This window comes from Cololabis saira, chromosome 6 (assembly GCF_033807715.1).
Source record: "Cololabis saira isolate AMF1-May2022 chromosome 6, fColSai1.1, whole genome shotgun sequence".
Taxonomy (NCBI): domain Eukaryota; kingdom Metazoa; phylum Chordata; class Actinopteri; order Beloniformes; family Belonidae; genus Cololabis; species Cololabis saira.
Genome location: NC_084592.1, coordinates 11,321,570 through 11,349,010, shown reverse-complemented (window position 1 = coordinate 11,349,010; position 27,441 = coordinate 11,321,570). Strand labels below are relative to the sequence as shown.

At 44.9% G+C, this 27,441-nt stretch overlaps 1 protein-coding gene across 1 annotated transcript; it reads left to right on the top strand.

Annotated features, from left to right (window-relative positions):
* The first annotated feature begins 25,317 nt into the window (after nucleotides 1-25,317).
* LOC133446370 (trace amine-associated receptor 13c-like) lies at nucleotides 25,318-26,441 on the top strand. The gene is made up of 2 exons (XM_061724387.1): nucleotides 25,318-25,490; nucleotides 25,625-26,441. The coding sequence occupies exons 1-2, from the start codon at nucleotides 25,318-25,320 to the stop codon at nucleotides 26,439-26,441; spliced, it is 990 nt and encodes a 329-aa protein (XP_061580371.1).
* Nucleotides 26,442-27,441: the final 1,000 nt, after the last annotated feature.

The following is a 27,441-nucleotide window of genomic DNA, read 5'->3' as shown; positions in this document are numbered from 1 at the left end:
GTGAATAATTATAAACATTGAAAAACGTACTTTTATATGAAAATAACCAGAAACAGATAGCCATGACATGGTTTTCATATTTAATCAATATTTCTATAGTATTCTTAGTAATATTTATAGTTACATTATAACATATATATATATTATTACCATGTAACATATATATATATATACATATTATTACCATATAACATGTATTCATATGACATAACATATTAATATATTATTACATTATGATGTATTTACATCATGACATTACATATGTGTGTCTATATATATATATATATATATATATATATATATATATATATATATATATATATATATATACACACCTCTATCCATCCATCCATCCACCCATCCACCCCCCCTTTCCATCCCTTATGTCATTTCATCAATGAATGTGGTTTTACTGCTATTTCAACATTTAGAGTCATTACCAGAAAAATAAGACCAGAAAAATAACTTATTTGACAATTTTCACCAGTTTCAAGTAAATTTTCACTTGAAATAAGTAGGGAAATCTGCCAGTGAGACAAGATTTATCTTCTTATTACTTCTTATAAGCAAGAAAATCTTGTTCCACTGGCAGATTTTTCTACTTATTTCAAGTGAAAATCTACTTGAAACAGGTGAAAATTGTTGTTTTTTCCAGTGATGAGTCTTGTTTTAAGTGTAATGAGATTTTTTTTTTTACTAAAATGAGACATTTTAACTAGAAATAAGACAAATATTCTTGTTAAGATTGTGAGTTTTTGCAGTGATCCATGTTACTTATCCTGTGAAGGACAGAGTCATATTGATAAGTTCAGAAAAGTGTTTTTTATTGTTGTGTTTTGATGTATTTGATGTAAGCCCAGTGGATATTTAAAGCTTACAGAAGGCTGCATTTAACTGCTGCTATGTCATTCCTGCAGTATTTCTGCAGCTGTTTTGGTCACTGCTATTATTTGTAATATATTATATTATTTGTAATCAGCACAAATTATCTGTCCCCATATGATAAAATCCACCATCCCCCCTGATTTTTTTACAACTTGAGTACTGGTGGTCACCCTTGATAACTTGGGCAGGTAACGTTAACGTTAGTTAGTGGTGATACACAACTATTGTATATGCTGCATGATTAGGTCGTTTTTCGCAACGAAGAGATACAATTTCAACCTGTCCAAGCATCCCGAATCATACCCACGTTAATGACGTTTATGATGAACCAATCCGTTTGTAAATCCGTCAAGATTTCAGCAAGTTATGAGTATTTTTGTCTGTACAGACCACTCACCCTCCAACAGCAACAACTATAGCGCACGCATGCGCACCAGAGAGTCTCCTGTGGCAAGATGGCCGCGGGTGAACGACGCTGGAGACTCCGCCGTGAGTCATCTAGCCTTTATATATGTCTATGGCGACAGCTTGTCACTACCTGATGTGAGTCCGCTACCCGATTTGAGTCACGCATGCGCAGTCGCGTCCAACATGTGCATTTCAGTGGAGAAGTAGTGTTGTCATTGCCCGATTATTGATTAAAATGAGCGACTTTAATGTTTTCCATCATCTCCATGCCTACATGGAATCCGGAAAGTTCCATCCCAGTTTGGGAAAAGCTGACAAATGGAAGATTACTCCTTCTATGAGTAATTACATCTTGAAAGGTAATTTGGCTATCATGCTTAGCTATGCTTGCTAAAAATAATATAAATATTTTTTGCCAAAAATAATATAAAGATTTTTTGCATCAATACCCTTATATAGCATAACATTCCCTGTTGTTGGACGCGACTGCGCATGCGTGACTCAAATCGGGTAGCGACTCACATCAGGTAGTGACACAGCTGGCATACGCTGAAAAAATCTCTGACTTCCGGGTTTACTTCCGCATTATGCGGCCCATGGAGCATGCGCAGTTGAGTCACCTCCCATGATGCTCTGGGGCCTCCCATCATGCCCTGGGGCAATGACGCGAATATTAATATAATATGTATTAATATAATATATTAATTAATGTATATTATTACATGTATAGCATTACATATATTATTAATGTATTAATATAATATAATTATATAATATATATTAATATAAAACATCCGTGGAATGCACGGACACGGCTGTGACGTCAGCCGTGACGTCACGCCCAGAAAGAGACTTTTCTTTTACTTTTCTGGCCGTTATAAAACATTTTTGACGGATATAAAGTCCATGACTTAAAAATATAGAATACAAAGATTAGTAATTGCCGGGGATTACAGCTGGAGGTGTCCTGTGAACAGTTTTAGAGGCTTCTCTTTTACCATTGCGGTCTATGGGAAAAAAGCTTTCTGGGCTGCATGGGATTTTTGGTTGCAGTACCGCGGTTGGCCACTGGAAATCAGAGGTGTGAAGACAAACATGCTACAACATCGACATGTGATTCATTACAAGTAAGCATTTGATGCAACCTTTGTTTAGTGTTTCTTTTTTCCTCGTCATTTTAGAAACTCCATAATGAACTTTTACTCCTTCATTAGTCAAACTTTTGCATGTTTTCTCTGATAGGAGTAGGAGTCTTTTACTGTCTTAACTCATTCTTTCATTCTTTTCTTTGATGTTTCACACAACTTCATTGCTTTGGTTCACAAACGTAACTGCATCTGCCACTTTTGATGAACTAGTTCAAAAACCTTACATTACCTGCTGCTTAGCAACAAACAGCAGAGCAAAGAGGATGTTTTAGCTGTACAAAGAGTTGTAAAAGAGCACTGAGCAAGCATCCAGGAGTGTACCTTGATACCCCAACAGAGGACCACTTGTTGTTGTGCCATGTGAAAAGAAAAACATTTCTACTTTCTTTAGTGCAGCCGTCTCACAGCAAGAAGGTCCTGGGTTCAATTCCCGCCGGGGACACTGTGGGCTCTGTGGCCGGATCTGGCCGGAATAACGTGATCCCTCCACGCGTTACGTCCAACCAGAGAAGCCCCACCCTGTCTGGTGAAAAGAAGCGGCTGTAGCTGGATTTCATTAAATTGTTTCGCAAAAAGGAAAGCGAGAATCTCAATTTGAGACAAAGGTACCACTGCGGGGGTCAGTGTTTTTATTGAACCCTGTTTTCCTTTTATGAGCGCAACTCATAGTTCTGTCTCTGTGTATTCCCTTAACTCATCCTGCTAGACATCTAGACGGACAAAAACATCTTTAGTCTTGGACAAATTATTGTGATTGCCACTACCGTTGAGAAAATAGGCAGATGATGAAGGAGGCGGATGATCATGCAAATGATTATTCAGAGGCTAAGCCCTTATGTAATGTATATTGATTAAAGGTGACCTATTATGAAAAACATGTTTTTTCTTGTTTTAACATATATATAAAGTGGTCTCCCCTCACCCTGCCAGCACAGGGGAGACAAAATACCATGAATTTCTGCAAGCTCTCTGACCCCCGCCGGACTGAGTCCCCAGTGTCACATGGCCTTTTTTTGAGCCATTCTGAATCTGCGCCTATGGTGACGTCACCATAGGCGCTCATTTCCATAGGTTCAGCCTCCGCTGCTGAAACCACGCCCACAACCAGCTCTCTGGCTCTGGCTGGAGCGGTCCATCCTTCAGCCAGTCGGACTTAAATCATGCAGGTTCCCGGGTGATTTGGGAGCTGGGTCCTCGGGGGTCTGTCCCAGGCTGGACCAGCTTCACCCTTCGAGATTTTCAGGCAAATCTGTCGGTTTGATCCCCGGTAACGGGCGATGCGCCGCGGATGCGCTCCGGAGCGGATCTGTGCGCCCGCCGTGGAGTTGCGGCGCCCGTCGCGCAGCATCCGCCGGGCAGATCCGGCTGAAATTCCGCTGGTCGGTCCCCGGGAGTCCCTGCTACCAGTCCAGGCCGGTTTCTGCGGTCCCGGCCGGTGGGAACCGGTCATATTTCCCGGTTAAAGCCGCGGTGATGCGCGCTGATCCAGCAGCGCTGATCCCGGGCGCCTGGCTTGGCTCCGCGGCCAGCGTTCAGACTCCGCCGGGCAGATCCGGCTTAAATAGTGCATAAATGTTATTTATATACAACTCATATTTTATTTTTTTAACAATAAAGTTGCCATTTGTGAAAATTCAGTGTTGTATTTATTTACAGGCTCGGGCTGCTCTGGCGGAGCAGGTTTATTCTCCTCCCCTGCTACACGTCATTCAGGGAGCCAATCAGCACAGAGCCTCATTATCATACCCCCCCCCTTCCCTAAAAATGAGGCGCAGAAAAAGAGGTTAGAAGCGGTAAAACTAGTGACAGGGCCCACAGGCTGGATTTATGATTTATGTAGAAAAAACAAGCTTTAGATTGTTTTTAAGACATTCAAGGCCTGTTTAAAATATACATTAAATGCCATAATAGGTCTCCTTTAAGTAGTGTTATAGCACAATTACATCATATAAATGGGGCCAGTAACAGCTGGAAACTAGATTTTGATGAGTTGACCGGCAACCTCACATGCAGTGATGCAGGAGACATGCACAACTGTAAATGCGCAAAAAGTGTTTCCATTACACTTTAACACTAAACTGGATTATCTAGTTTGAAAAAACCACCTCATGGAAGCGTAAGTTGATATTTAGGTTTAGGTGATATTTAGGTTTTGTGCGAATCTAAGGTTAGTGGAACTGTGACTGGTGTGAGCCACAGAGATGCCGGTGTCTCTGATGACAACAACTGTTGCCTATGTAACAGGAACAAGAATCTGCATTCTTTTTTTTACCGGCACATGGTATGAATTAAACTTATGAAACGTCTTAATTTAGTTGATTCAGAGAGCATTTTTTATCAGGGAGATAGATAGATTAACTGGTATTTAAAATGAGGGAAGAAAGCTACAGAGGTCGACTTAAAGGTATGTTTTATCTTGTTCAGATACAGAATTTAATAAACAGTTTCTGTCTGAAAGACAGAAAACATCTGTAGAGTCACTTCATCGTGGAAGGTAGTGCCCACTGTGATCTAAGCTGAGAAATGGATACGATAGCGTAGACGTAGACGTATAAGTTTTTGAAGAGATATGGCACTTGCAAATGGTGCTCCTTTTTGTTTCAGACAAAATAAATATTAATACTGTGTGAAAATGTTTGTATGGGGTCAGCTAAGATTATCATGTAAGAACACATCTCTCCATAGCTCAGAGTTTGGTAAAGAAAGTTAACTCTGAAGTCTGCATGTATTTGGTGGTCATTAGCAGCTCCGTAACTCAGACACACAAACACACACAGAGGTCCCAGTGGGTTTAACGTGCTTCTCTGTTAACTATGTTGTATGGTCCATTATCTGCTCCTAATGGCTACCTACCCCTCTAGACGGGAAGGAAACCCCTCTAGACGGGAAGTTTGTTCACACGTGTGTGGATGAGTGTCACATGATAAACATATCAGCTTCAGACGCGTCGCTGCAATCAGAGGGGTGAAGAAAAACATGCAGCAACATCCACACGTGATTCATTACAAGTAAGCATGTGATGCAACCTTTGTTTAGTGTTTCTTTTTTCCTCGTCATTTGAGAAAACTCCATAATGAACTTTTACTCCTTCATTAGTCAAACTTTTGCATGTTTTCTCTGATAGGAGTAGGAGTCTTTTACTGTCTTAACTCATTCTTTCATTCTTTTCTTTGATGTTTCACACAACTTCATTGCTTTGGTTCACAAATGTAACTGCATCCGCCACTTTTGATGAACTAGTTCAAAAACCTTACATTACCTGCTTAGCAACAAACAGCAGAGCAAAGAGGATGTTTTAGCTGTACAAAGAGTTGTAAAAGAGCACTGAGCAAGCATCCAGGAGTGTACCTTGATACCCCAACAGAGGACCACTTGTTGTTGTGCCATGTGAAAAGAAAAACATTTCTACTTTCTTTAGTGCAGCCGTCTCACAGCAAGAAGGTCCTGGGTTCAATTCCCGCCGGGGACACTGTGGGCTCTGTGGCCGGATCTGGCCGGAATAACGTGATCCTTCCACACGTTACGTCCAACCAGAGAAGCCCCACCCTGTCTGGTGAAAAGAAGCGGCCTGCTCACTCCTCAAGTAAGGAGATTTAGGGCCAGTCCCAATACACCCCCCAGCCCTACTTTTCAGCCCTACCCCTAAATTTTGCACGTTCCCGTGAGGGTAGTGGTGTCCCAATTCCTCTTTGCATGTAGGGGTAGTGGGCATATCGAGGGGTAGTGTGTATGAATCTAGCCCTTAAAAGCTAGGGATTTCAGATGCTGACTTCGCGACCGAGGGCCAGAAAAAATTCCCAGAATGTTTACGTCATCATTTGCAGACTGAATCAAACAAAAAAACCTTCGGTAGATTATCGCGAGACCTCCTCCTCTGCCAGTGAGACGAGGCTGGAAGATGTAAACAAACCCAGGTGGTACAGAGTCATTGAGCTGAGAGACATGATTGGGTTGTTGCCATGTCTCAGTTTGACATAAAAAGTCATACTTGCGATCGCAGAGGAGTTTTCGGAGCAGTTGTCCCTTGCCCGTAAGGGAACGGATGTTAAATGGTCAAAATTTGGCGTTGCTGCACTTGTTGGTGACGTTAGCCGACCTGGCTAGGCTGGCTAATACACAGCGGTCCATATTCCTACCAGAGTTTCTCGGAGGATGTCAAGTTGTGGACCAGATGGAGTTGATTGTAGTGATTTCGTCATTGTGGTAGCTTCGTCGAGTGCCACAGTGGATGTATTTCCGAGGTGGTGGGCGAGCGATGTCAGGGCAGAGATGCTGAAGCAGTGTAGGATTGCATTGTCGGAGCCGAAACTGGAGGAGCTCAGCAGTCGTGTAATGGATTAAGGCTGACGATGGATTAAGTATGATGGACAGGACAGTCCAGACGAGCACGAACCTCACGGCAGGAATGTGGATCTTCATGTTGACAGGAGTAGGCCCAAAGTTCCGGACAGCAGTAGGGGAAGAAAGATGTAGCAACCCCACAAGTAAGCAGACCAGATCAGACGAATCTGACAAACCATTCATTTTGATGTGGGAGCTAAGGTACCAACAGCACCATTTTTGCGCCGCAAAAATCCACTGCAAAGTCCATATATTCAATTAAAAAAAATCACAAAAAAAAAAATCACACAAAATTGTTTAAAACAAAAACAGGAAACGAGTCAAACACAAGACCAATCCAGAAGAGCCAAGTAAACAAAAGGATAAAAAAACAAAACCTAACAAAAACCCTAAACTATGACACAAAGCCTGCATAGCTAATAAAACCAAGGCATGAATGAATGCACTATTTCAAACAAATAATATTAAAGTTAAAGATCATACAACATGACAATGACAACCTGCTCGAAAAGGAGTAATGAGAAACAAAAATTTTCAGTATAAAAACAGTAAAACGTTAAACATTTGCAGAGTTTTGTTAATTCATAAAATTATTATGCAGTTAATATTAAATATTATGCTTGCAAGTGAAAGGGTCATACAGCTTTGGACTACAATTTTTCCAAGCCTCCATCAGGCCCGCAACAGTTTCGGGTTACTTTGAGGACTAATTTTGGAATAGCCCAAGAGGCTTGCGTTATTTTAGTTGACACAGGTTGTTACATTTGCAGCTTCGTCATCCATGGCAGGTATGGCGTTTTCAGCCTCGTCAGCCATAAGAAGAATTACACGGAGGGAACAGTCTCACATGTTGTGTTTATTTGACTTCCTATAGCACCGGTAAAAACACTGCATTAACCATGGCATATCATGTTACAACCGCTGCCGCTCCTTAACATCTCACCCGTAAAGTGCACTGAATTAACGTAAAGTGTCTCAACACACAAAATAGAATCACAACAGTAATAGCATCACAGGAAGCTGGCCGTGTGGCTTACAATACAAGCTCATACAAAAACAAACTGGTGGTAAACCATGTAATATGGAGCATATCAACACTTGAGATTACACAACTTCAAATGACTATAAATAATATGGTTGAGAGCACAACTTAACACAGGTTAAGTATTTTAGAGCAGTGATTTAACTTTTTTTATCCATTAATTGAGTGTGTGAAGCACCTAATTTTTATTTTAATTCACAAAAACCTGGTTGCTTTCTAAAAACATGCCTGTTTTATCATTTTACAAGGATGTGTCTTGGACCCAAGTGCAGCACAACAGCACAGAGTGTTGAGTAAAAGTCTTTATTAAAGTCAACCTCACAGTAGTCAATAGAGCAGAGTTCAGTCCTCAGGACCGTGGTAACGCTCAGAGTGGCAGGAGAGCGAGTACCAGAAAACAGCTAGTGTGACCGCTGAGTAGATGGAAGCCGGAACACAGGAACTGAAATGCTGATCAGTCAGAGGAATCGCCGAGCAGCCCAGGGAGACGCTCAGGCAGAACTCGTGGTCGGCGACGGACGGCTGAGTTGTTTACCAGAACGGAGACAGGTGAACAGGTCATGGACAGGCAGGGTCAAAACTGGATGATCAGTGCCGGTGAGTGCCAGATGGCCAGAGACCAAGACTGATCGTTGCCAAATTTGAATACTTCAAACAGAAGGAGCAGGTGAGGAGCCATGGACAGCATCTACGTGTGCTGGCCTTCAGCGTGAACGATCAGTTCCCAACGAGAGATCCTGGACCGTCGCAGGTTCCTGTTTCCGATCCGCAGGAAACTCATGGAGGGCAGCGCACGGGGAGTCATCTCCGTTGACAAGCTTTACGTCAACGGACAGCTGTACCGGGACCTGAACACCACTCCCTGGCTCCTCTGAACTAATAAGTATAAAGTATTCCGTCAATGTTGGTAATTAATATAGATACATAAATAATGTATGCTCATATTAATCATTAATAATTACTACACTGCTCGTCTCAATAACACACAGCACACACTGGTGGTTTTTTTATGGTGAGGATTGTTTCCCACCCCCGCGCCCCCTCAACCCTTTTTCCCTGTTTTCACCCTCCCTTTTGGTCCTCTCTTTTCTTTTTTTATTCCTCTATGTCCCAACCTGCTGCTGCATTTTCTGTTTATCTTATATATATAGGTATGAACACACACAGCACTTATATAGAATCACTTGCCACGCATACATGCACCACACACTAGTAGTACATGGGCTCATGCAACACACCCATTTACATATAATATCCACTCCAATGATCTGATCCAACACAGTCTCACTCCGCAGGCGTCGCTTTTCGACGCAAGTAGGCTCCAATTGACTCCAATGTAATCCCGTCTGCGGCTATATCTGACGCTCAGAGCAGCTGATCACCGTGTCCTCATTCCTCTTTTAAAATGCAAATACTTCAATTTAAAAGTGTGGTTTGATGACATTTCAAGCGAGAAATTTTCAGACGCAAATAGAATACACCAAATTGTATGACATCTCCAATGTAATCCCGTCTGCGGCTATATGTGACGCTCAGAGCAGTACTTAAAAGTGTGGTTTGATGACATTTCAAGCGAGAAATATGCATTTTTTATCCCACAATCTCTGTTCAGTGAGTATCATGCATGGTATATCAGTTATTAAGAAGCATTTTTCCACTTTGACCAGAGTGAAATGCGGATGGAATTGGTCACCAACAAACGACAGCAGCCTTTTTGAAAAATATATTTTTAGTTTAATGCATTGCATGCATGCGTTTATAATTCCCATATATTCTGTGGCTGTAGCCTACTAGTTGTCTGACATTTTTGGGAGATGTATATATATTTTAAAAACTTAAATAGGGGACTAGTAGCCGTCGTCTCGCTTTATATCCTCCCCCCACCTTTCCGCTACCCCCGATGCGTCCAACAAGGACGCTTTGGCAGGACCCCTTTGCTTTCATGACTGACGCCCAAAGCCCCCTTCGCGTTTTCTTCCGATCCCCCAATCTACCAACGTAATCCCCTCTGCGGCATTACTTGACGCCCAGGGCGGGTAATCACCAAATCACCATGACAACCAAAGACTACACTCCCGACTCCTCTCACATAAAAACGTACCCTGCCTACTTGTTCCAAAGTACAAAGACGTAGAGGGGTTAAAATAATACCCCTTGAATTGTATAAATACCTTTTTCTGACTATTCCTTTTGCTACCAAGTCACTGACTTTCAAGATTCTGGAACACCCTCTGGGAATTCCCTCTACGTCATAGGGACGAGGGGGGATCCTGGACACGTGACAGATGGCTCGTTCGTGTGCCGTTGACTGTTATCAGCCCATTGAATGAGGCGTTATTTAGTCCCATAAGTAGGCTAGTGGGGGGCTATTTACCTGCTAGTAGTTACCGGCCATTTGTTTCAGTTATGGATAACTGAAACCGATTGTTTGAGTAGCCCAGTAATGATTTGTACGCTTGGTAAGTCTCAGCCAATCACGGGGCTGGTTGTTAGTAAGTAGGGACCCGGATCGAAAAGTATAGGTCTGATCTGCACCAAACTAACGTCTGTCTGATCAGGGGATGCCCCCAAACAACATATATAAATTTCAGACTCCTAGCTAAAGGCGTTAGCGAACTATGCAAAAAAAGACACAAAATAGGCCCTGTTCCATTAGTCAGGAGGCTCTCAGAGCTAGAGGTTTCTCCACCCTCCTAACCAGCCAGAACGTTTTGGAGGAAACACTGTTGCAGAAGTCATAGAAATCTGAAATTTTTATATGTTGTTTGGGGGCATCCCCTGATCAGACAGACGTTAGTTTGGTGCAGATCAGACCTGTACTTTTCGATGGGCGGGGCTTTGAAACGTCACCTTTTCCAACATTCGAACGGACACCGTTGCCACAATATTTGACCAAACCAAGTAAAACTTGATCTGTGGCCTCCATATGGGGCTTAGATTGGACTTGCCAAGTCTCAACTCTGTGAACCCTCTGCAATGCCAACTAGCTCTGTGGAAGTCGTACAGCCACGGGACCAAAAGATCCTAGCAAAGGGCCTTCTGCATTACAACATAGTCAAAAATCAGCTTCCCAGCTCAAAGCGTTAGTGAATTATTCAAAAAACACACAAAAAAGGCCCGAAAAAGGCACCACACACGGTGACCTTTGGCACTTCCGAAGGTCGCATGGGTCTGGACCTCGGCACAGTGGATGAGAGTTACCTCCTGATACAGAGTCTAGAATTTCAGCCTCTTAGGTCAAAGCATTAGTGAACTATGCAAAAAAAGACACGAAATGCTGCTGACGCCCCCCCCCTCTGGTCATCCCGTTGCTGCTTCCGCCTGCCTGCTGTGTGCTGCTGACGTCCCCGACTCCCCCAGTTTGGCCTTCAGCATTCGGCCTTATGAGCCTGGTCCTGCTCAAGGTTTCTTCCCTCCTAAAGGGGAGTTTTTCTTGCCACTGTTTGGCTTAAGGCTTTTCTCCCACTATGGGAGTTTTTACCTGCCATTGTTTATGTAATAATTGCTCGGGGGTTTATGTTTATGTTTATGTTTATGTTCATGTTCTGGATCTCTGGAAAGCGTCTAGAGACAACATCTGTTGTATTAGACGCTATACAAATAAAATTGAATTGAATTTAATTGAAATAGGCCTCATAACAATACATAACACACCTCCTGTGCCTACTGAGCTTTAATAACATGTCATAATCGAAGGAGAACTAATTAAAACGGATGTCCTTAACATGAACCTATTCGTTATACTTTCGTGTTTTTGTGTTTAGAAATGTTAAAATAGTTATATATAAATATAAATATAAATAATAATAAATAATAATTAATAAATGTAATATTCTAAAGTCACACTTAAAAGTAACTCCACTTCTCTGTCACTCCAAACGAAAGACTCGTTCCGTCTTGGAAGTAAAGCCTGAATTATGGTCCCGCGTTAAATCGATGCAGAGCCTACGGCGTAGGGTACGCAGCGATGCGCGCCGTACGGTGTGCGTCGCCGCGTACCCTAGGCCGTAGGCTCTGCGTTGGTGTAACGTGGAACCATAAATCAGCCTTAACTGGAAGTTACACGTGTCATTTGTTGATGTTTTTTCCAGGATTCTGATTGGCTGGCATGATGCTCTCAGTGGTTTAGTGAAACTAAAGGTTGATGTCTTTAAACACTGATTTAATTATCAATCACTTTTAATTAACGCTTGCTCACATTCACATTCTGTTTAATTTTGGAATGATTAGTTAAAACGATTTTGTCAAGCAAAGCGGACTGGCGTCGTCTCTATAGCAACGGTAGCTGAGGATTACCATTAACCACATCCGGGTCCCTACTTACTAACAACCAGCCCCGTGATTGGCTAAGACTTACCAAGCGTACAAATCATTACTGGGCTACTCAAACAATCGGTTTCAGTTATCCATAACTGAAACAAATGGCCGGTAACTACTAGCAGGTTAATAGCCCCCCACTAGCCTACTTATGGGACTAAATAACGCCTCATTCAATGGGCTGATAACAGTCAACGGCACACGAACGAGCCATCTGTCACGTGTCCAGGATCCCCCCTCGTCCCTATGACGTAGGGGGGAGGATATAAAGCGAGACGACGGCTACTAGTCCCCTATTTAAGTTTTTAAAATATATATACATCTCCCAAAAATGTCAGACAACTAGTAGGCTACAGCCACAGAATATATGGGAATTATAAACGCATGCATGCAATGCATTAAACTAAAAATATATTTTTCAAAAAGGCTGCTGTCGTTTGTTGGTGACCAATTCCATCCGCATTTCACTCTGGTCAAAGTGGAAAAATGCTTCTTAATAACTGATAAACCATGCATGATACTCACTGAACAGAGATTGTGGGATAAAAAATGCATATTTCTCGCTTGAAATGTCATCAAACCACACTTTTAAGTACTGCTCTGAGCGTCACATATAGCCGCAGACGGGATTACATTGGAGATGTCATACAATTTGGTGTATTCTATTTGCGTCTGAAAATTTCTCGCTTGAAATGTCATCAAACCACACTTTTAAATTGAAGTATTTGCATTTTAAAAGAGGAATGAGGACACGGTGATCAGCTGCTCTGAGCGTCAGATATAGCCGCAGACGGGATTACATTGGAGTCAATTGGAGCCTACTTGCGTCTGAAAGAGACGCATGTGGGTACCTTTTGCGTCAGTAGATGTCGCCAATGGTTCGTGACCGTTCGTCGAAAAGCGACGCCTGCGGAGTGAGACTGTGTTGTCTGATCATGAGCACATTGAGGTTTGTTACTTGGAATGTGTCTGGAGCTGGTTCCAGAGAGAGGAGACTAAAACCATTTAATCAAATAAAAACCCTGCAGGCAGACATTGTCTTATTACAGGAGGCCCATCTAGCTAAAACAATAGTAGATACATTCATCACAGCACAGTTTTCTCATGTGTTCTCAGTCTGTTATATCTCCAGACAAAGAGGGGTGGCTATTCTCATTAACAAGAAAGTGAATGTTATTGTAAAGGACATACATGTAGACCCAGAGGGTAGATTTATAATATTAGTTTTATGCATTCAAAATATGAACTTATGTATTGCTAATGTACAGTGGGGCAAAAAAGTATTTAGTCAGCCACCAATTGTGTTCTCCCACTTAAAAAGATGAGAGAGGCCTGTGATTTTCATCATAGGTACATAGGTTGATGACTCCTTGTTTTTCCACTCTTTTTTGTCCTCACTCTCTGATCAGCTAGATAGTCATCATTGGAGGAGACCTCAACCTGGTATTGGACCCTGGAGAGGACAGGCTCATTAACGCAGGTAACCACAGGAGTTAGCAGTCCGCAAGTATATGAATGATCTTGGTCTTTGGGATGCATGGCGTTCTCTCCACCCAACTCTCAGGGACTACTTTCTTTTCGGCAGTCCACCACTCATATCCCAGGTTAGATTACTTTTAAGTCAGCAGTTCTCTGATGAGAGATATCTCAAAATCCAAAATTCATCCTATAATTATCAGCGATCATGCATGAGTTTCTTTTACTCCGGTGAAGAAGGGAATCGTACCACCTTACAGAGATTTAACACACCATTACTTAAATATCCTATCTTTGTTAATTAAAAAAAAAAAAGAATGGGACATATATTTGCAAAACAACGACCAACCGGAAACGTCAGCAAGTTTTCTGTAGGAAGCAGGTAAAGCAGTAATGCGAAGCAAAATAATTTCCTTTTCAAATAAGAAAAAGAAAGAAGAAAAAAAAAAGGGGAATTAGAATGTGAAATTAAAGCATTGGTGGATGCCTACCGGGCCTCTGCTGATGAATACATTCTTATCCTTAACAAAATAAGGAAAAGGAAAACTAAGATAGAATTAAATAAAATAATTTATACAAAAACACAGTTTCTAGTACAAAGGCTTTGTCTAGAGAAATTTGCACATGCCAATAGATCAGGGAGATATCTAGTCAATCAATTAAAAGTAAACAAGGAAAAAAAAACTATTATAACATCCATTAAGGATCAATCAGTGAATATCAACCTGGAATATCACCTGTTCAATAAACTCAATCTTCAGAGATTTTTACTGTGAGTTATACTCATCAAAAATGGATCCACCAGACCAATCCATTGATCAGTTTCTTGGAAATGTCAACCTGTCAAAGTTACATCATGAGCAGGTTATGAATTTAGATTAATTCCTCTCAATGGGAGAACTCCATGAAGCTCTCCAGTATATGCCTAATAATAAAGCTCCGGGCCCAGATGGCTTTCCAGTCGAATTCTATAAGGAATTCTGGAGGATATGGGCATCAACATTTCATAAAATGATCTTAAACGTTAAGGAGAATAAAAGTTTACCCTCAAATATGAACTCTGTTAATATCAGCCTCCTATTGAAACTAGACAAGGATCCTACGCTCCCATTGAGATACCGCCCAATATCCCTTATAAATGTAGATCTCAAAGTAATCTGCAAAAGCTCTTTCCAAACGTTTGGAAAAAAAAAAAGCATTTGATCAGGTAAACTGGAATTTCTATTGGCAACTTTGCAGAAATTTGGATTTGGCAAATCTTTTATTGATTGGATAGATTGGAAGATAATATATAGCTCTCCCAAGGCATGTGTAAGGACAAATGATCAAATTTCAACAAACAAAGTTAACTTGCAAAGAGGACAATTTCCATTGAATGACTATAGACCCTTTTTCAGCCTACGTCACATAATGTTGCGCGCGCATGTTGGCAACAGAAGTGGCGTTGTTCTCCAGCAGTTCTGAATGAAACCATGGATGTATTATTTATTAACGACTGAAACACAAGGTAGCAACTGGTTAGCAAGCATTTAACAAACTGTTCCCAGCATCAACATGTCTGGTTGTTGCGTATACAGTTGTACGAATCGCTATTCCACCGGCGGACTGAAGTTTTATAGGATTCCGACAGGATCATTTCAGAGCAACCGTGCTCCTGCGGCGGCTTGTACCTTCAGGGACAGCGGGACATCGAAGTCTCTGGCCCGCAGGAACTTGAGGAGGAAGCGGTCGGCGAAGCCGGCGGGGTCCCCGGACCTGGGAGGGTTCCCGGGGACCCCTCCGGACCCGGGGACCCCGCACACCCTCTCCGCCCGCCGCCGCAGGCTCTCCAGGGCCGGCCGGAGCCGCTCCGGATCCTCTGGGAGCCGCTCCGGATCCTCCGGGAGCCGCTCCGGGAGCTCGGGGATCCGCTGGCCGCTCATGACCCTCTCAGTCCGGGTTCGAGGCTCCACAGCTCCGCGGTGAGGGGGGAGGGACCGCCCCGGGACGACAACCCATTTGGCCACTTGCTAACGTCTTCAACCGATTCATTAATAGAACACGATTCTGGATGGAAATATGTGAAGATTTATCCACATGGCTCAATTACAGAATTCCAATGTGCCCTACACTATGCATACTAGGTCACCTTGGTGATATCCACATGGAACCTAACTTGGCTCACTTGGTTATCAATGCCTTATGTATCGCAAAGAAAACCACTCTAAAGCAGGGGTTCCCAACCTTTTTTGTGCCAAGGACCAGCAGAAGTATAAACAAAAAGCTCAGGGACCGATTGACAATTTATGTCAATTTTAATAAACATTTCAGAAAAAAACAATGCATTTTAAAATGCAGGCTATCATCAGCGACGTTAGCTGATGTTGTGGCCTTTAAAACTTGTTTCTGCAAATCTAACTCACGTTTTTTCCTTTCGAAAAATCCACTGGTTTGTCTTTGAGAGAAGGATGTTTTGTATTTAAGTGTCTTTGGAGCTTGGATGGGTTCATTGCTTCGTTGGCGAGCGTTTCTCCACATAAAATACATAGTGTGTTTGGCGTCTCCAAATCGCCCGTTGCAACAAATCCGTATTTTATATACATAATGTCGTACTTGCGATTAAAGCTTTTGCTTTTCTTTTTGGTAGGATTTTCCACTTGTTCATCACTATTTCTTTTACTCGAACAACCAGTAAAGAAACGGCTCATGGAGGTTTGCTGAGGTCCGCTCATCTCTGCAGCTGACTGAACCTAACCTAATTATATGACATAAAAATGCAAAAATTGTTTTCTTAAATTTAGTATGAGGTTGCTTTAATTATGTGGCAAATGATAATAAACACTAGAAAGATGGCTACTTCAATAAAAAATAAATATTTTATTCAACTTTGCTGCTGTTCATACAAAAAGTAAATAAAAAACAACAATTTTCACCTGTTTCAAGTAAATTTTCACTTGAAATAAGTAGGAAAATCTGCCAGTGGAACAAGATTTTTTTGCTTGTAATGAGAAGATAAATCTTGTCCCACTAGCAGATTTTTCTACTTATTTCAAGTGAAAATTTACTTGAAACAGGTGAAAATTGTCAAATAAGTTATTTTTCTGGTGTTATTTTTCTGGTGATGACTCTAAATGTTGAAATAGCAGTAAAACCACATTCATTGATGAAATTACATAAGAGATGGAAAGGAGGGATGGCAGTTTTACAGAGGGGATGATTTGGACCATTTTTATTTCAGGGGGGGATGATTTGGACCATTTTTATTTCAGGGGGGGTGATTTGGACCGTTTTTATTTCAGGGGGGGATGATTTGGACTGTTTTTATTTCAGGGGGGATGATTTGGACTGTTTTTATTTCAGGGGGGTTGATTTGGACCGTTTTTATTTCAGGGGGGGATGATTTGGACCGTTTTTATTTCAGGGGGGATGATTTGGACCGTTTTTATTTCAGGGGGGATGATTTGGACCGTTTTTATTTCAGGGGGGATGATTTGGACCGTTTTTATTTCAGGGGGGATGATTTGGACCGTTTTTATTTCAGGGGGGGATGATTTGGACCGTTTTTATTTCAGGGGGGGATGATTTGGACCGTTTTTATTTCAGGGGGGATGCCACCCCCCCTCATCCCCCCTCAACTCCAGTACTGTTTGTTGCTAGGCGACCGAAAAAAGTTTTTCCGATCTGGCGCCCTTTTCCCACTGGTTTGGACATACAGTATAGCTACAGCTCAATTTGCAAAATGTATCTGTCCCTGCTTCAAAGAAAAGCCCTGGCTTTAGTTCTTCTGAGGAGGAGACGAGCAGCAGCAGCAAGGATTCCCCCAAATCCTGTCTTCTCATGAGGATTTCATGGACCCTCCATGAAATCCTCATGAGAAGACAGGATTTGGGGGAATCGAGGCTCGTTGGAGCTACAGCTCAATGATGACCAGGTCTACTTCAGATTGAACAGGGAGCAGTTTGACAGCCTGCTGGGGAGTGAGTCCTCAGCAGGATGACAACCATCTTCTCTCCTATTGGTCGCACCGAGATGCCCTCACAGCGCGATGAAATTAAAAAATGTTCAATTCAGGCGCAGGCAGGTGAAACGCCCGTGGAAGGTGGCCTCTCGCGCGCCGCCAAGCTCGCCAGCAGAGCGGTCCACTCTTGTGCCGCGGTAGTACATACACAATGAATGGGAAAGCCGGCGGCGGTCGCCGCTTTGCGCCCTCCTGAAAGGGGCTTAATACTGTTGGCCCCTGAAGGTTACATTTGGCCCCATAATGGCCCTGTTTCAGAAAAATCCTAGAACCGCCAGTGCCAAGTTTTGTTACCCGCAGCTGCGCTGAGACGCAAAAAAAAAAAGAAGCTGCGCTGAGAGAGACCCTGTCCTGCAGCGCGGCTGTACGCAGAGATTGTATGAGGTGAAGTGAAGTGAGATGCCTCACTCCATTGGGAAAAAAACGTCTGGTGACAATTGCCGACAATTTTGATTATCGCTTTTTGTCGACAACGTCAACGAATCGTTGCAGCCCTAATTATGATCGGAACACAAGCCATTCCACGGCCCGGTAGTAACGCCTCTACGGACCGGTACCGGTCCGGGGACCGGGGGTTGGGAATCACGGCTCTAAAGAACTGGAAACAAAAGTCTCCCCCGGCGGGGGGGTACTCGGATGGGCGCGGCAGTTGGGGGACTCATTCTCAGGTTTCCATGTTCTTTGTCCTGGGTGTGAATGGAGGACTGTTTGTACCATCTCCCGCTCCACACTGGGGGCTCTGACAGCGGCGGGGGCCCACTCCTGGGGGTGTGGCATGGCGCTGACCGGGCCTGGTGGACCGGGGACAGGGCCGCCGCAAGGGGTGTGCGAACCGTGCGACCGCACGGGGCCTCGCGCCCGAAGGGGCCTCGCGCTATGGGTTGTTTTTTTTTGTTTTTTGTTTTCTTTTTCAATTTTTTTTTTTTTCGTTTTTTTTTTCTCTTTTCCCTTATAAATATAAACAGTCACGTTCCATTACAGACCTAAATGTGTACTAGTCTATGCATATCAATAAATATATGTGCATTGATGCGCGTGTCTGTTGTTCAATACAACTGCGTCAGACCAAGCGCATTGACACAAGGAGCTCTGATCCAGACGGGTGGAGTGTGGAACAAACTGTCACACAATGTCGAGAGAATGAGACAGATTCAGGAAATTTCCATCAGGGGATGGAAAAAAGAAAAAAACGAAAGAAAATGGAGGAGTTTAATGCCTCTCTGAAAGGCTTGTTTGATAAATTTGTTACAAAAATCACCGATCCGACCTCAAGCAGCCGCGGGGCCCCGCGTCGAGGCAAGCCAAATGATGATGAGGCAGGGGAGGGTATCCAGTATTTTGCTAATTGAGAGTTAAAATTGCGCATATAGACACCCGATCCGACCCGAAAAACCCCAAAATTTCGCGCGCGCGAGCGTAGCGAGCGCACGAGGGCCCCCCCGGCCTTTCCACACAGGGCCTCGCAAATCTCCCAGACGACTCTGACCGGGGCATCCCCGCTCCGGAGTGGCCTGTGGGGAACGTGGGTGCCTGTTTGGGCCAGTACCTCTGGCCCTGCCTCCAGGCTTCATGCTCTTTTCCTCCTCCTGCTGCTCCCCTACATGACTCACGCACACATTCACTTAGGTCCGAGGGGTTGGGGAGTCCGGGGCGTGGCATACCCCAGGACTGCCTGCTCCTCAGTTTTTAATAACATCTTAGACATCTCTACACTCAACAGATATGTATACACCTGACAAGGACACTTGCACATAGGGTCTTTGGAGGGGGGGGCACTGGCAAATGTGGCTACTGGCATAGCCATGTGGTGCCCTGACCTCCCCTTCCCTGTTTTAACCGCATTAGTCACACCCACTCATCAGTGGGGGCGGGAGTGAGGTCTTCCTCCACCCATGTTTCCCACATTCGGCCTGTGGCGGGGGGACCATTGGAGGGGCTGTTGGCCGGACCCATGTATGGGCTCGCTGTGCTGCCGTGGGGGGGGGGGGGGGGTGCTGGGCTGTGCACGGACTGGCGACCAGTCCGCGGTGTGGCTCCAGCAGACCCCCGTGACCCTGCAAAGGATAAGGCGGGTCTAAAAAATGGATGGATGGATGGATGAATGGGTGAGCGTTGTCTAACCTGGGTTTGGGGCTTTTTGCTGTTGGGCTTGTCCTGGTGGCTCATTGTTGGGGGTTCTCACGCTCCGTACCCGTCTCCGCCTTCCTTGCAGCTGGGCTGGGCTTTTGGCTGTGGGGGGGGGGGGGGGGGGTCCGTCAGCATCGAGGTTGGGGTGGCCCCGCCGGGTTGCTATTGTGGGATCTGGAGGGTGTAGACCTCTTGGCCGCGTGATCGGCCCACGCCGGGTGGCTGGGGCTTGGGTGAGTCCTGGTCCATCACCGTAGGTGTTTCGGCTGCCTCCTCCAGTGGTCAGTGGTCTGCCTGTTCCTGTTTCTGTTTGTTTGTTTTCTGTCTTAAGCTGGGCATACACTGTGCGATTATCGGCTCATTTTGAGCCGATTTTCCAGTCGTGCGACTATTTTTTGGATCGGGACGGATTTCGACCCAATCGTTGCTCGTGCCTCACACAGTATACGTGGGGTAACGACGAGAGATTAACACCTCACGACGAGCTCCCGATCACAAATCGTGAGCTCGCAAGAAAATCAAGTGTGTTTGAAATCCTGGTCGCTCTTCGTGAAGGTATCGCACAGTTGAAGCAATACTACGACCCAATTTGCCTCATCCTTTCGCAGAGAGCATGCACAATCTCTGATGTCACGTCAAAAACTATTATTTGTAGTTTTGTGTTGCAAAGTGTTGCAAATTCACATTACAAATCATGTTTTAATAGCAGAAAAAAACCGTACCGTACGCATTTCCACGTACGGTGCGGGTCGCCCCGTACCGTATGCCGTATGCTCTGCATTAATGTAACGCGGAACCATAAATCAGCCTTTAGTGTGTGCTCTGTGTGCTGTTCTTTTTTTTTTTTTTTTTTTTTTTTTAACCTTGTCTGCACACATATTAATGATTGATACCATGTAGGTAAAAACCAAAGGCATATATATGTGCATTATTGCTATATTTAATATATATACATATATACGCCTACATACGCATACACATACATACATACATACATAAATATATACATACAAACCCAGTGATTTTTTTTTTTTTGGGGGGGGTGACATCCACTGCCAATCCAGGAAGCAGGAACACACAGAGGCACACGTCAAGCAATGGAAATCTGCAACAAAAACCACAAACAAAACACAAAACCAACAAAACCTATATGGAGCCGACCAAAACACAAGCAGCAATCAACCCAAATCACAGTCTGAGCTAAGCTACCGCTAACTAACCCCAAAAACTACAGAGCGAGCATGCAGGTGAACAAGCCAGTATGTATGTCTATGTGTGTGTGTGTGAGTGTATGTATATGATCATGCGTGTGTGTGTGTGTGTGTGTGTGTGTGTGTGTGTGTGTGTGTGAGTGTGCGTGCGTGTGTGTGTACATGTCTTTGTGGCTATGTGTGTGTGTGTATGTATACGTTTGTGTGGCTGTGTATGTGTGTGTATGTGTATGTATACGTGTGTGACTGAGTGGCTATATATGTGTGAGTGTGTGTGTGTGTGTATGAGCGTGTATATGTATGTGTGGCTAAATGTAACTGTGTGTGTGTATGCATATGTGTGGCTATGTGTGTGTATGTGTGCATGCATGAATGTATGAATATGTATACGTGAGTGTGTATATGTCTATGTCGCTATGTATATGTATGTGTGTGTGTGTGTGTGTATGTATGTGTATGTGTGTGTGTGTGTGTGTGTGTGTGTGTGTGTGTGTGTGTGTGTGTGTGTGTGTGTGTGCGTGTAATAAACCAAACAAAGCTCCACCTGAAGTGTATCTATAGTGGGGGAGGGGGGGGAGCAACCACGCCACCCACGAGACCAGGGGCCGACCAGGAAGAACCCGGAACACAGGCCACCAGCAACCCCACAGAGGGGAGAGGTACTGTAGGAAGGAGGCAACCCACCGCCAGCGAGGCCCCCCCCCGGCGGTGGCCGAGGGGGCCCGCGGGCAGGGCCCCCACAACACGGGAAGAAGCAGCCAGGGATCCCGCGGCGGCGGACCGCGACCCAGACAATCCCCGGCCACCTGGTCCGGGCCGGACACGTGGCCAGGAGGCCCTCACCCTCCAGGCCAACGACCCCCACCCGGCGAGGGGCCAGCCTGCCGGAGAGACAGAACCGCCCCGGCCGCCGACGCGGGCAGGAGCACCCACCCCCACGAAAGTGGCCCTCCAAGACCAGAGGGGCACCCCGCCACGGAGGCAGCGGGGGGGACTGGAGACGGGCCCGGAGAGAGGGAACCCCCCAACAGGGCGACACCCGCGCGGGCCCGAGAACAGAGGGCCCCAGACCCAGGCATCCCATTCATTCATCCATTCACCTATCCGATATCTATACTAATAAGAATATGATATACTATCACAATAATAATAATAATAATAATAATAATAATAATAATAATAATAATAATAATAATAATAATAATTGTAATATAATAATAATAATAATAATATAATTAATAACCATCTTTGTATGACATAATATTAATAAATTATTAAATTTTGTTGTCCTGCCAATGGAGGCCCAAATCCTCGATGGCAGGACCCTTCCATACCGCATTCTCACGACACAGACCCACATTCACGCACCGTTTCCCCCTCCCCGGGGGGGTCCAGCACTGCCAGAAAGCACCCCAGGCTGCACGGCGAGCCCCGCCAGGCCCGGGCGTCGCGACCCACCTGTCCCAGGCCGGCGAGGGAGCGGGGGTGATGTGGGACCCCCTCCCGCCCCTGGTGTTGAGTGCATGTGATTAATGCCATAAAAACAGGGAGGGGGAGGACAGGTATCAATTTGACACCGACCCCCCCCTCCCGAACTAAATGTCCTTGTCAAATGTATTTAATAAGTGTTGAATGTGCAGTGTCTACAGTGCTGTTAAAACCATGAGGCGGGGAGTGCCGGGCCACGTGGGACAATGCCCCCCACGACCCGGACCCCTCGCCCCTTCTCCTATGTGCGTATGCATCGTGTAAGGGGGGGGAAGGAGGGGGAGCAGAGGCCGAAGCCACCTCTGCCTATACTGTGGTCGGGCCGGCCATTTCATCTCTCGCTGTCCAGTAAAAGCCAGGACTCACCAGTAGGGGGGTACATACTGTTGAGCCAAACTTCTTCTAAGACTGTCCCCCATCAAAGACCTGTATTTCATGCCAGTCTCCTCTTCTCTGACAGGTCTCATCCTTTAGCTACATTCATTGACTCTGGGGCCGACGCCAACATCATTGATGAGGAGCTAGCACTTCAGTTGGGGATATAACGCATTCCCCTGCCTCGTCCGGTCCCCGCTCGCGCCCTCGATGGACACCTCCCGGGAACTGTCTCCCATGAGACCATCCCGGTACCCATGCTACTCTCAGGCAACCACCATGAGACTGTACAATTCCACGTTCTGTCCTCTCCCCACATTCCTCTGATTCTGGGGTACCCCTGGTTCCGCCGTCATAACCCCCTGATCTGCCTGAGACACGCCGGCGTTCCCCAGCACTAAGCCTGCTCCAGCACCACGCCTACCCTGACCAGGGTTCCCTCCGAATACCATGACTTTCAAGGGGTGTTCAGCAAGGCCAAGACCACATCCCTGCCTCCTCATCGCCCATATGACTGTGCCATTGACCTGCAGCTTGGTACCACGCCACCCAAGGGCTCTACCCTCTGTCCCGCCCTGAAAAAGAGGCTATGGAAGCCTACATTAATGACTCTCTGGCAGCAGGCATCATCCGGTCCTCTTCATATCCTGCGGGGCCTTTTGTCCTTCTTTGTCGAAAAGAAAGACAAGACACTGAGGCCATGCATAGATTATCGGGGCCTCAACGACTTAAGAATCGCTACCCACTCCCCCTCGTCTACTCAGCCTTTGAGCTCCTCCAGGGGGCCACCATCTTCACCAAGCTAGATCTTCGCCTACCATCTGGTCCGCATCCGGGAAGGTGATGAATGGAAGACTGCCTTCAACACCCCCACCGGCCACTACGAATACCTGGTGATGCACTTTGGTCTCACCAACGCCCCGGCCGTCTTCCAAGCCCAGGTTAATGACGTGCTCCGAGACATGCTCGACCGATTTGTATTTGTGTACTTGGACGACATTCTGATCTTCTCCAAGTCCTGTGAGGAGCACGTCAATCATGTTCAGGTGGTTCTCCAGCGCCTCCTCGAGAACTCTCTCTTCGTCAAAGCCAAGAAATGCGAGTTTCACGCCTCATCTGTCTCCTTCTTGGGTTACATCGTGGGTCCGGGGAGCCTGCAGATGGACCCATCCAAGGTCTCTGCAGTCACGTCCTGGCCCATCCCAGACTCCCGCAAGCACCTGCAAAGTTTCTTGGGATTCGCCAATTTCTACCGCCGCTTCATCCACAACTACAGCACTGTTGCCGCCCCCCTAACAGCCCTCACATCCACCAAGGTGCCTTTCCGCTGGACCCCTTTGGCTGACGAGGCCTTCCAGACCCTCAAGGCACGCTTCACGTCGGCGCACATCCTTCAGGTTCCTGACCCTGACCGCCAGTACGTCGTGGAAGTGGATGCCTCCGATATCGGTGTGGGAGCCGTCCTGTCTCAGCGGGCCGCTTCGGATCAGAAGTTCCATCCCTGTGCCTTCTTCTCCCGACGACTTTCCCCTGCTGAAAGGAACTACGACATCAGCAACCGGGAGTTGCTGGCCATCAAGCTGGCCCTGGAGGAGTGACGCCATTGGCTGGAGGGGACCTGACTACCGTTCCTGGTGTGGACCGATCACAAAAATTTGGAGTACATCCGGACCGCCAAGAGACTAAACACCCGCCAGGCCCGCTGGTCCCTCTTCTTCACCTGATTCAACTTCTCCCTCTCCTATCGCCCCGGATCCCGGAATGTCAAGCCTGATGCTTTGTCGCGGCAGTTCCCATCTTCCATGTCTCTCAGGTCAAGCCATTTTTGGGGAGCCCACTGGTGCCCCCCACTCCTCCTCCACCGCCTCCTCGCCTCATCGATGGAGGACCAGCATACTCTGTTCATCACCTGCTGCGGTCCCGTCGTCGTGGCCGGGGGTTCCAATACCTCGTCGACTGAGAGGTCATGGGTCCCTGCTGGTCGCATCCTCTGCCCTCGTCTCATTGCAGACTTCCATTGGGAACACCCTGACCAACCCTCCAGGTCGACCTCCTCTGCTAGGGCTACTAGTCCTGGGCCATCGGGCCCTTCAATGCTGGTCGTCTTGGAGGTGGAGGGGGTCTCTTCCTCCTCTAAATTCTCTGCAATTACAGTACAGCTTCATTTTCTACTGCTGTGACCACTGCCAGTGTCAGCCTGTGCATCATTATCATACTTGACACGGTTCAGGCAAAGATGAGTTTACTAACAGTTTATAAATGTCAATACATATCATTATTGACACCTGACAGGTGTACACACACAAACGACCTGCCATTAGACATTAAGAAAGTAAGTAGTGAAGAGAAGATAAAAAAATCTAATTTTGTGTAGAATGAGGGAGGAGTGAAGACTTTTCCTTGGTGACTGAACACAGAGAGGGGAGGGACCTTTTGAAAACGATAAAACAGACAAGGTCAAAGCTCTGATCAGAGACTTGCCGGAGATGCAGCTGTCTCATCATGGAGGTCCAGAATAGAGATGAGCTCTGTTTTCCACAACTGCTCAACAGTTCCTGCAAGAAGCCGACATTTCAGTGGACTGAAACTGCTCTTCAGAAAATCCTGATGTCCTTCATCTCTCCCATCACTGTAGCTCTCAACCTGCTCGTCATCATCTCAATCTCCCACTTCAGGCAGAGTTTATTCTATCATTGGTTAAATAAATGTAAAGATATGGTTGCATGATATAACTGTTAAGGAAAGTTTTTTGTATGCAAGGTATTTCAATGTCATTTTTTGGTAATCAATGTTTTCTGTGTACCTCCAGGAAGCTCCACACTCCCACTAACATCATCCTCCTCTCTCTGGCGGTCACAGATTTTCTCGTGGGTCTCGTATTGATGCCTGCAGAAATGCTCAGGGGCACATCCTGCTGGTTTCTAGGGGATAACATTTGTGTTCTGTATTATTATCTGATCTGCTCCGCTTTAGCTGCTTCAAATGGAAACATTATTCTCATATCAGTTGACCGTTATCTGGCTATTTGTCATCCCCTGCATTACTCCATCAGAATCACCTTGGCAAGAGCAAAAAGTTTGGTTTGTCTCTGTTGGCTCTACTATGCTGTCTACTGCATTTTCTTCATGAGATATGACCTGATTCAGCCAGGCAGGAGTAATTCATGCATTGGAGAATGTGAATTTGCTATTGACCATTCAACACGAACTGTGGATCTCATTTTAAACTTCATATTGCCAGTCACAGTTATTTTGGTTTTATACATGAGAGTGTTTGTGGCGGCTTTATCTCAGGCTCGTGTTGTTCACTTACGCACTACTGTTTTCACCTTGCAGAATTCAATCAACGTAAAGCCAAGAAGATCTGAGTTTAAAGCAGCCAGGACTCTTGGTATTCTTGTACTTGTATATCTAATATGCTACACCCCATATTATGTTTACTCTTTTGTTGTGGTTTACGTGACCAGTTCATCATATGCATCCTTTGTCTTTGTGCTGTTTTTTTTAAACTCCTGTATAAACCCTTTAATCTATGCCTTTTTTTACGCCTGGTTCAGAAAATCTGTTAAACTCATTGTCACTCTGCAGATACTGCAACCGGGCTCCTCTGAGGCCAGCGTGTTGTAGAGAGACGGTGGACTCATTGAGACGATACAAGTACTACAGAAATTTGCAGTCTGTGAATGAATCTTCTTCTTACACATTGTACATTAACAAAAAACATTTTACCGCTTTTATTTTAAGCTAAGCAATAGTGTTTAAATCATAACGCTGATAACTTCATCAAACAACTAAGTTGCTGTTTTCTTTTGGTGTCATTTATTGTTTATTATACAGGCATGTATGTTTAAATCCATATATATACACATGTACAAACATATTTTATGTTTATGGAGACATATCTGACAAATTATTAGCCAACCAACTTAAAAGCTCTAAGATTAAACAAAATATTTCTAAGATTCGATTACCAAATAGCCTTGTAACTACAGATCAATCTAATAAATGAAGCATTCAGGGACTTTTATACCCAGCAATACACCTCGGAATCTCGGAACGAGCAGTTTTAAAGCATATTTCATGAGTTTCTTATCTTCTGAAGCACATTATGAACAATGTTTTGCCCCCTAATATGCCCTTCACAATATGGCAGGCGGATCACTATGCTGAACTGTCTTCAAATCTGTTTAATGGTTGAATGTTAGTGGGGTAAAACTACAAGAAATGTAATAACATATGTGATGGAAATATTAGTCCTTAGCCTGACCCTAACCCTAACCCTTCCTTTTATTTGTGTAACTCTTAGTTCTCTCTCCGTGTATTCCTATAATTAATCCTGCTAGACCTCTCTTCAAAACAATGACAAAGAAGATCTCAGCTTTGAAGAAGATGGACAAAAACATTTAAAAAATAGCCAGATGATGAAGTTATTTAGAGGCAAAGCCCTTATGTAATTTATATTGATTAAGTAGTGTTGTAGCACAATTTCATCATATAAATGGCGCCAGTAACAGCTAGAAACTAGATTTTGATGAGTTGACCGGCGACCTCACATGCAGTGATGCAGGAGACATGCACAACTGCAAATGTGCAAAAAGTGTTTCCATTCCATTTTAGCACTAAACTG